This window comes from Myotis yumanensis, unplaced genomic scaffold, assembly GCF_028538775.1.
Source record: "Myotis yumanensis isolate MYYU_CA2020_CCGP unplaced genomic scaffold, mMyoYum1.0.hap1 SCAF_18, whole genome shotgun sequence".
NCBI lineage: Eukaryota > Metazoa > Chordata > Mammalia > Chiroptera > Vespertilionidae > Myotis > Myotis yumanensis.
Window position 1 is genome coordinate 573,532 of NW_027223769.1, and position 9,654 is coordinate 583,185.

General features: G+C 47.3%; 1 protein-coding gene across 1 annotated transcript; it reads left to right on the top strand.

Moving 5' to 3' along the window:
- The first annotated feature begins 4,946 nt into the window (after nucleotides 1-4,946).
- Nucleotides 4,947-7,644, top strand: LOC138997289 (cell adhesion molecule CEACAM21-like). The gene is made up of 2 exons (XM_070398893.1): nucleotides 4,947-5,154; nucleotides 7,367-7,644. Exons 1-2 carry the CDS (start codon nucleotides 4,947-4,949, stop codon nucleotides 7,642-7,644), a joined length of 486 nt encoding a protein of 161 aa, XP_070254994.1.
- Nucleotides 7,645-9,654: the final 2,010 nt, after the last annotated feature.

The following is a 9,654-nucleotide window of genomic DNA, read 5'->3' on the forward strand; positions in this document are numbered from 1 at the left end:
ACTGAAGATTTTTGAGGTGGGATCACTAGCCCAGAGTCCCACATCCTGCATGTGGGCTCAGACATGCCATGTATTGGCACATAGCATTTATGTTTCACCCCTTTCCATGTTCCCTCCGATACCAGGTAGAATGAAAGGTTAAATACTCCATTCCCCTACTCCTTGAGAATCCAGATGTGAATTAAATTCAGCCTCTGAGATGCACTTGTGTGTAATTTGGAAGCTGGAAAGGAGATGGGCCTATTATTTCTGTTACTGTGTTGACTGATGGGTGGCCTCTGGCAGACACAGCTAATTCTTTACCTATGGGAGGGGCTGTGCCAGCGTGACCTTGAAACCCAACTTCCATTGGCAATTCTTTAACTTCCATTTCTCTAGATGTTTGATAATTTTACAAGCACCTAATTCTTTGTTTGAAAGACTTTTCCACACAAATGTTTATGGAACATTTATCTTAGAGCCTGTCTCTTCTTACAAGTTAAACTCAACGAGCGCAGCACCCATGTATTTCCTGCTCTCTGTGGTGTTCCCAGGGCCCAGCCCTGACCGCACATACCACAGATACTCAGTAAAGACTCATTACATGGATGAGGGAAGCCATATAATGGAAGCTGGTCACCCTGTGTGACACTTGCCATCAGATCATGTTCCTTATCCACACGAAGGCCTTGGTGTCAGCCTGGGACCAGGCCACAGACCCTTTTTACATGGGGATATCCCAGGGCCAGGTGTTTACCACACTTACAGTGAGGAAAGGGGGATAGGAAGCTCCTAACTGTGAGGGTTCAGACCACTCTGCTTTAACTGCAAGGAAATCACAGCCTTCCCCACCCCTCATCTCTTCAGGCCTGGAAAGCAGCCCATGTTCTTCCTTTTATCACAGATCCCTGAGCTGGCAGACACACTGGATTCTCCATCCCAGGTAGAGTTCCTACCAAGGCTGGAGGGTGCTCACCCCTACCTCAAGGGAATTAGGGGATGACTCCCCATCCCAAAGGTCCATGGTCTGGATACAGCTGCCTGTGGCCCCTAAAAACATCTCACCAGCCCACAGTGACCTGGGGAACAAGGGGAACTTCCTCAGCAGGATGGGAAAGGAGAACCCAGGATCTGGGGTTGCTTCCATTTCAGAGGTGCTGAGGGTCCCACGGGGACTCCCCTCACCTAGCACAAGGACCCACGGAGTCCCCTGGTTGACACTCCATATGGAGTTGCTCCAGAACCTGGGCCCTGTGGGAAGGCCAAGAGCAGATGACAGACAGGGACACAGGGGAATGGATGTAACATCCCAATGCTGTGATGGGAATCACAGAGGGCATTATGTGGATCAACCATCCAGGACAGCACCCTCTCCCAAAAGATCCTCCCCTGGCCATGACTTTGAAAACCTGGAACAGAACATCCTCCTGAAACAGCAGATCCACCAGAGGGGACATCTCTCTGGATACCGGACTCATAATACTCTGGACAAACCCAATCTTCTCACTGGGCCCAGTGTGCCCTGGGATGCAGTCAGGAGGCATGAAACACACAGGGACCAAGCCCCGGATGGCTGGCTCTTAGTCTAGAGGTCAGAGCTCACCTCTGTCCAGGGCTCACAGTGAGCTCCCACCTTCTGGAGCCTGGTCAGCATTCCTAGTGCAGTACCTGACATTGCCTGCAGGTCTCCTTTTGCCTTGCAGGGGGCGATATTGAGAAACAAATACAAAACACAGGAAATCCACACTTGAACTGGGCTTTGCCTAAGGAGGTGCAGAAGGAGACCTATTTCCATTCCCTGACTAAAAGATTTTTCTGGTCCCCTCCGTCATGACTGTGCTGTCCCACCTGCTCTTTCCAGAAACTGTGAATGAAAAAGGGGCTGTGCAAGGAACCTGACAAGCCCAGGGGCCCCATGGCAGGCCTGACAAGCTCAGTGATGCAAAGTGTGGTCTGATGACAAATGCCTAACTGGGCAGGTGATGGCAGGTAGTCATGTCCCAGGTCTACAGCTTCCTTAGTAAATGTCAGACTTTGCCTTAAGTGAGCCCTTTCCCTGTTCTTATGCATCATGAATAACATACCTTTGACATCACATACCTCCAGCAAATTTTCATTGCTGGACCCATTGAAGACAGAGCCTGTGGCACCAGAATACAAGACCACAGAGCACTAATGTTGCCTGGTTCCCTGCACAGCCTCTGTATCTGCTGTAAATGTTAACTATCCTGGACCCTTCAAAGTAAAAATAATATGTGTTTCTCCATTTTGCTTTTTATTTATTTCTAGAGATTTCCCTGCTATGCTTTTCCTCACTTTCCAGTGGATTTCATGCAACTTTTATATCTTCTCCGTTGATTATAATGTAAAAAATAAGCCACAAAACTGCTATTCTTCTTAGGATTTGAGATTTTGCTTGCAGTCGTATGACAGCAATTCAGCTGAAATACTCACAACAATCCTCCACAGGTTTGGACATATCTGAACCTGACAGAGTCTTGGAGCAGCTGCTTTTTCAAGGATCTTTATGCTGCTCCCCAACTCATAACTGGAATCACACATGGGCAAGGTGAGGTGACTTCAGAAGAGTCCCCATGGCAGAGGACAGAGGCTGCCTGAACAGTCATGGAAGACATGGAGAGGGTCAACCAACAAAGAGAGGGAGGGTCTCCTTTGGTTGAAAACATTCCCCACTGTCCACAGTGCCCACATCCACCTGGGCTCCCACCACAGTCCTTGCTTCACACCTTACCCTGCACACCTGGAAACTGCAGGTCCTTCTGAGACCCTTGGTGATGAGGTCTCTGTCTCTGGAAACAACAGCCATGCTGGTGACAACCTGAGATAGAGGGAGGGTCCCCTCTGCAGTCATAACCCAGCTTGACCCCTTCTCACCACCAGTCACCTCTGTGGCCTTCCTGCTGGGAATAAATCCCATCTTCCCAGCACATTTGAGAACACAGGGAAGACATGGTGCCCAGCTGGGTTTCTGTGTCACAAACAGAAATAATCCCCAGTTTGGGCGCCTGTGGGGCTCTCTGTGTGGTGCTGACAGGCCCAAACTAAGATGCAGCAGGAGCCAATGCTGGGGTAAGAGGGTCACCCTCTCAGGGGACACATGCCTCTATCTGCCTTGCTGTTGCAAGTGGGCTCCACAGGTCAGTAAGATCCACCTTCTCTGAGAGCTCATCACATGCAGAGTCTCTGGTCCACTATACACCTGGCGAATCAGAATCTGCATTTTAACAGGATGTGGAGACCCTCCCTATGCACAGGAGAGGGGCAGGGCCCACCACCCTCACATCATAGGGCCTCATCCTGGCATCCATGTAGCTGTGCATCTGCTGAAGTAGCCTTTCTAATATGTCACCTGGGCATCCCAATCCTTAAAAGATTTTCACAGGGGATCCAATGCAGAGCCGGGGTGAGATCCTTGTGACAATTTTTCTGAGGTGGCCCTAGAATGCTCTTGCTGAAGGAAAATGTCAAATGTGCACTGACAGGGAGCTGTGGAGAATGACCAGGAACTGGATGCCTTAGGCCAGGGCTTTTATTGGTACCTGTCTGTGCATGTGTGTGTTTGTGTTTGTATGTGTGTGTGTGTTGTCAGAGGCTTCAGCAGTTTCCAGGGAACCAACATATAGAGTAAAGGTAAACTGAAAGGGGCAACAGGATTGGCAAAAATGAGGGTAGGGAGAGGGAGGGTCCTGAGTCCTGACCCTGCCCTGGCCCAAAGAACCAGGTAGTTTATCTTGTCCCAGCAGGAGGTTCAGCACACAGGGAGGAGGGTCAGCACATCCCATCAGTCTGGACAGAGGTGCCTGGGAGCCTTACTGGACATCCAGCTCTTCTCTCAGAGGGAGGGACAGAGCAGTTAGCAGTCACCATGGAGTTCCCTGCAGCTCATGCCCGCAGAGGACATGTCCCCTGGCTGGGCTCCTACCCTCGTTAAGGAGGGGACAATCCCTGGGAATGGAAGGGAGGTTGGGAGTCGGAGACTGGCCAAGAACTCCTGGGAAGGACAGCGCTCTGGGATGGGAGGAAGGGCTTCCCTTTGGACCTGAGTGAAAGGACAGGGCCACAGAGTAGGATGAGAGACGAGGCTCAGTAACATGAAAATCTCATCATGTGGAAGTGGTGAGGGCCAGGAAAACCTCAATTTCTGTTCATTTTCTGTTATTCATCACTGAGTATTGCATTTTGACAAGTGACCACAGTCATGAAAATTTATTTCAGGTCATACCAGTAACATTTAACCAGGGGGCCTAAATATTGTCCCCACCACCAGCTACAAATATGGGAAAATACAACATAGGACGTGGTCAAGCCTGGAGCACTAATTCATGCACCCACAGGTGTTTGCAGGCTATTGCAGGCACTGGGGGCACAAGATCACAACACACTCTGCCCACATGCTGCTCACATTATACAGGGAGAAAAGAGATGAGAAGAGATCTATTTGTGATATCAGGTACTCACAAGTGCCCTGAAGGGCACAGAGCGGGGACAGGTCAGAGAGTGAAAAAGAGGTTCTTTACAGGATGTGGTAAGGGAAGGTCTTCCAAGAAGGCCGCTGAGTGTCACCAGGGATCTGAGGGCAGTGACTAGGTCTGCCACACACACAGTTGGGAAAGAGAATTCAAAACACAAAGCATAGGATCCGAGGTGCTGAAGACATAGTGGCCATGTTGCTGACCTTGACCAAGGAGACGCAAACATGAACTCACACGCAGACCAAGGCTGAGAGATGAAGAGAAATGCCTCATCTCTCCATCCCAATACACAGATAAAATACTGACCAATCTCTCTCTTCCCTTCTAGTCTTCCCCTTAACCTTCTGGATCCCACCCACCACTGCACAATTTGGTATTGTCTTGACCAGTGTTCTTGAAGGGCAAATTGTGATTCTAGGTACCCAAAATAGGCCTCCAGGTGTTACAGGCTTTGTTTGGTACAGGGGAATAGAGATGAACTACTATACTACTATTGCATCTCTTACATTGCATTCAAGGCGATCGCAAAGAGGGCCCGAATACAGTGGTCAAGAGACAGTAAACCTTGATGGATCCCTGACCATAAGAAAAGTCACTGTGTGGGACCTAGGAATGTACATCGTAGTAGCCGTCCTTCAAAATTTACAAAAAGAAATTGGATTTGGACGGCTCAATGTATACTGTGAGTGATTGCTCTCTGACCTCTAGGTGTCGGGTGGGGTAAATTCTACTACACATACAGAACTGCCAATTTGGACTCTCCTCCATCCCCCTCTGCATCGTGTCCCAAGCTGGGTTTGGGCATTTAGTGCAGGACACACAGTGGAGACAAACTTCCTAAGGTCAGAGTTCCCTTCCCAGATTCCAGCCCCACAGACATTCACCACATAGAGAAGGAGCAATTTGATGGGAGTGAGTCAGCAGAGGGAGACTAGTCTCACTCCAGGTCCCTGGGCCCCTTTCCCTGAACATGTCTCTGAGATAGATCCTGCAGGGCTCTTTAAGGACCTGGCCTGAGGGGCTCCCTGGGTTCATCACAGAGAATCCTAGTTTGGGCAGCCCCTCTCCAGGCTCTGTCACAATGTCCTGACTCCAAAGGCCCGTGGAGCCTGTGTCAGCTTGGGTTTTGCCTCCAGGAAAGGGCTGAGTGATTACAACAGTTTTCTATGTGCCAGAGTCACAAGGCTCCTGATCTGGACTCTAGTCGGGGCTCAACCCTATGAGCCACGTCTGGGAAGAGATGGAGCCTGGTCCTTCACCTGAGACAGTGTGTGGAGAGCACTGCTGGGGTCCAACCCCAGCAGGTCCAGGGGTCCCCAAAGGTGTGGACGGAGTCGGCGAAGAAGGAATGACACGGAGACAGCCTTCAGTTGATCAGCAGCCTAGCCAGGATCTCTAGCCAGGATCTCCAGCCAAGTTCTGGTCAGGATCTCCATCGAAGTTCTGGTTCAGATCTCCAACCAAGTTCTGGTCAGGATCTCCAACCAAGTTCTGGTGCCATGTTCTCTCGCTAGGTTCTCCAGCCAGGTTCTCCAGGTTCTCCAGCCAGGTTCTATCCAGGTTATTTTGCCATGTTCTTTCTAGGTTCTCCAGCCAAGTTCTCTCACTAGGTTCTGTTTCTAGGTTCTGTCCCTAGGTTCTCCAGGTTCTATCCAGGTTCTCCTGCCATGTTCTGTCTAGGTTCTCCAGCCAAGTTCTGCAGTCAGGTTCTGTCCAGGATCTTTTGCCATGTTCTCTCCCTAGGTTCTGTCTCTAGGTTCTATCCCTAGGTTCTGTCTCTAGGTTCTGTGTCTAGGTTCTGTCTTGGATCTCCAGCCTAGTCCTGTCTCTAGGTTTTTCTCTCTAGGTTCTCTGTCTTGTTGTCTTGTTACATCTGTATTTATACCAGTTGATTTTAATCCTGTCAATTTCTATTGCAAAAGTTAGGGCATTTCTTATCTCCATTCCAGGGAGTAAAGATTATGTAGCTTAAGAGTGATTGTTCTTAGTTAAAGTGATTAATTACCCACCTGGCACTTAGTTAAGGGGTTTTATTCCCTCCCTAACTTCAGGGAAAAATTCCTACGTGGGGAAATAACCTTTCTTGGGGAGAGGTGACCTTGGTTAAAACACATAGTGCCAAGAAGGGGAGCAAACATATTAAGAACAGTATGCCATATATGCCAGGTCCCTTGACACATATGCTGTGCAGATGTTTCTTCTCTGCAGCAACTGTGTCAAGCAGCAAGGACGGACCGGGTCCCGGCAGAGCACAACTGGACGAGCTCCACAGATTATTAGCTAACTCTTCTGGGGAACTTAGGAGAGTTCAGGGAAAGGTCAGCATCCCAAGGGAGGAGCAGGAGAAAAGATGCTCCTGGCAGCTGCTCATTCACCAGGAATCAGCCCAGGGGATTCTCTTGAGAAGTCCATCAATAATAGATGCCTCTTATTTGAGCAGTTTTCCTTCCCAATATTTATGTCCGATACTGTGAATATTTTATGTTTAGTACATTGTCAGCCTGGCAGTCAAATATTCATTTTCCTTCACTGAGGGGAAAGTGAGGCACAGGGAGATACAGTCCCTAAGAAGAATCACAAAGACCATGAGAAATTGATCTGAGTCACTTGAGGTCTATCTGCAGACATAGCCCCATGTTTTCCTCCAATCCCAGTAGCCCTATTAGATGTCTTTGGATCCCTAGATCAATCATTTCCTTCCTTCTTAGGGGTCTTCAGCTCAGAGGGGTAGATTTGGTCTGGGGAGTGATGGCAAATTTAGAATAAATTAATTTTTACTGTGGAACAAAATTACCCTCCGAACCATCACAGTCAGGGCTGATATCTTTGAGGAAGGAGCATGCCCCAGGTCTCAAGCTCACACTCAATCATTCTCACCCTCTATTTCTTCACAGGGCCAGTGAGTGTGCCCACACTCCTAGCCAGCAACACCACAGTCACAGAGAATGAGGATGCCGTGGTCCTGACCTGCTACACAGATGACAGCTCCACCAACTGGTTATTCAATGCTAGGAGTCTGCATCTCAGGGAGAGGATGAAGCTGTCCCAGGACAACAGAACCCTCACCATAGACCCTGTCAGGAGAGAGGATGCTGGGAATTACCAGTGTAAAGTCTCCAACCCCGTCAGCTCCACTGAAAGTGCACCTGTAGAGTTAGATGTCAAGTACTAGTGATCCTCCTCCCCTCCCCTATGTTCTTAAACTAAAAAAAAATAAACGTAAAAATAGCAATGCACCTATTAGATTTCTTGTGGTGGTGGAAATTGCTTAGAAGATTTGCTTTGAATCAATAAATACTAAAAAATGTGAGCTGGCATTGTCATTATTGTTGGCATAGGGTAACATTCTACATTGGACCCCATCTCTGGTTGGTCCCATTTGCACCATCTCCACAATGGAGGGGACACCATGTGCTTCACAGGAGGGGCAGTCATTATATGATGACTGGCACGAGTAAGAGATAAACTCACAGGAACATGAGCTCTTGCCCATTTCCAGGGAGACCTGTGTAAGGTGCCTGGACACTTGTGAGGATGGGAATAGATAAGAGAAAACCTATGTGAGTTGCAATAGAGACTTTGTCTCCCTGTTCTACTTCTACCAAAAAATTACTAATGGCATCTGGAGTAGTCTTATGTTTACAGCAATAGACTTATTTGCATAAATTCAGTAGCACTCTGTCCTCTTTATTGATAGAATAGAATTGGAAAGTTGGTAATGCAACCAAGGAATAGCAAATGTCCTAGTTCAAACTGATGTCCACAGGATTATAAATGACCTCACTTTTTATGGAGCTAATTTTGACCTGATGAGGACTTGTCATCTGTTTGAGAGGAGGGCATAACCCGAAGGTAGAAAGACTGCAGGTGAAGTGTGAGGGTGAGGCCACCTAATCTCAAGGAGCTGTTAAATCTCCCGTCTCAGGTTTCATAGTAAAACCTGCATCAGAGCAAACTATAAGGTGAATGTCAGTCCTCTGCACTAGGTCACTAATTAGAAACCAGCCATGTTGGAGGATGGAGGATACTATTCTTCCTTGGAGATGACATTTGATCAAAGTGAAGGTGACTGTAGAGAGAAAAGACTCCTTGTAAAACTCCAGAAGCACAGCCTTCTGAGAGATCAGATGCCATCTCTGTTCAGTCTCTCAACTATTTGGCATCTATTTATAAATGGCTGGGAACTTGCACTTCTTTATAAAATGCAGCAACTGATGGCGATGCAAACTTGTGTTGACTGAGAGGAATTAGTTCTTTTTCCCTCCGCTGTGCAGAAAGCATTTTTGTTATGAACCAAAGGTCTCATTATTCCCTCAGAGTCTCTAACCTTTCTTCCTGACAATAGGCCTTTTACCTCAATGATTTCTTAGAGCATTTCCTTTAGAAATGTAACTGCAATATGTAATTGCAGATTCTTTCTCTGTCCTTTTGAAATTTAAGTAAGTCTCCTTAAAAGCTTCTTGCCGCCCAGCTGGAGTGGCTCAGTGGTTGAGCATCAAGCCAAGAACCAGGAGATCATGGTTTATTTCCCAGTCAGGGCACATGCCTGGGTTTCAGGCTTGAAATCTTGTAGGGATGTGCAGGAAGCAGCCAAGCAATGATTCTCTTTCATCATTGATGTTTCTATCTCTCTCGCATTCTTCCTTCTCTCTGAATCCAATAAAAGCATATTTTTAAAAAACACAACTTCTTGCCAGTAATATGATTCATAGAATATCTGCCTAGAAGGTTTGGGTCCATTCTGTTAAAATTTAATTCTCCTGTTTTCTGTGTTTCAGTCTTTGAGGAAGAGTAGGAGCTTAACTTGGATGGGGACATTTAAAACCAAGATGTAAAAAATCCTGCTTACCCTGACCAGTGTGGCCAAGTTGGTTGGCACTTTTTCCCAAACACAGAAAGCGTGCATGGTCAATCCTCAGTCAAGGAATTTATGGGAGGCAACTGGTTATTTTCTCTCTCACATATCTCTCTCTCTCATCAATAAAAACGTATCCTGAGTGAGGTTTAACTATAACAATAATGAAAACCCTCCCATCAGGATTTCATGAGTTTCATTTATCTTTTGTGTCAATCCAATTAGCAAATACAGATGCCTATGAATCCTTCTCCTGTTCTTAACATCTCCACAGTTTTTTATTTTGGGGTGTTGAAGTTAGTCTAACTGCCCTATTGCATGGTCTTG

Excerpts from the sequence above, each read along its gene's own strand:
- LOC138997289 (XM_070398893.1), top strand. The coding sequence starts at position 4,947 with ATGAACTACTATACTACTATTGCATCTCTTACATTGCATTCAAGGCGA. Across the intron at positions 5,155-7,366 it reads TGGACGGCTCAATGTATACT|GGCCAGTGAGTGTGCCCACA; the intron begins GTGAGTGATTGC and ends ATTTCTTCACAG.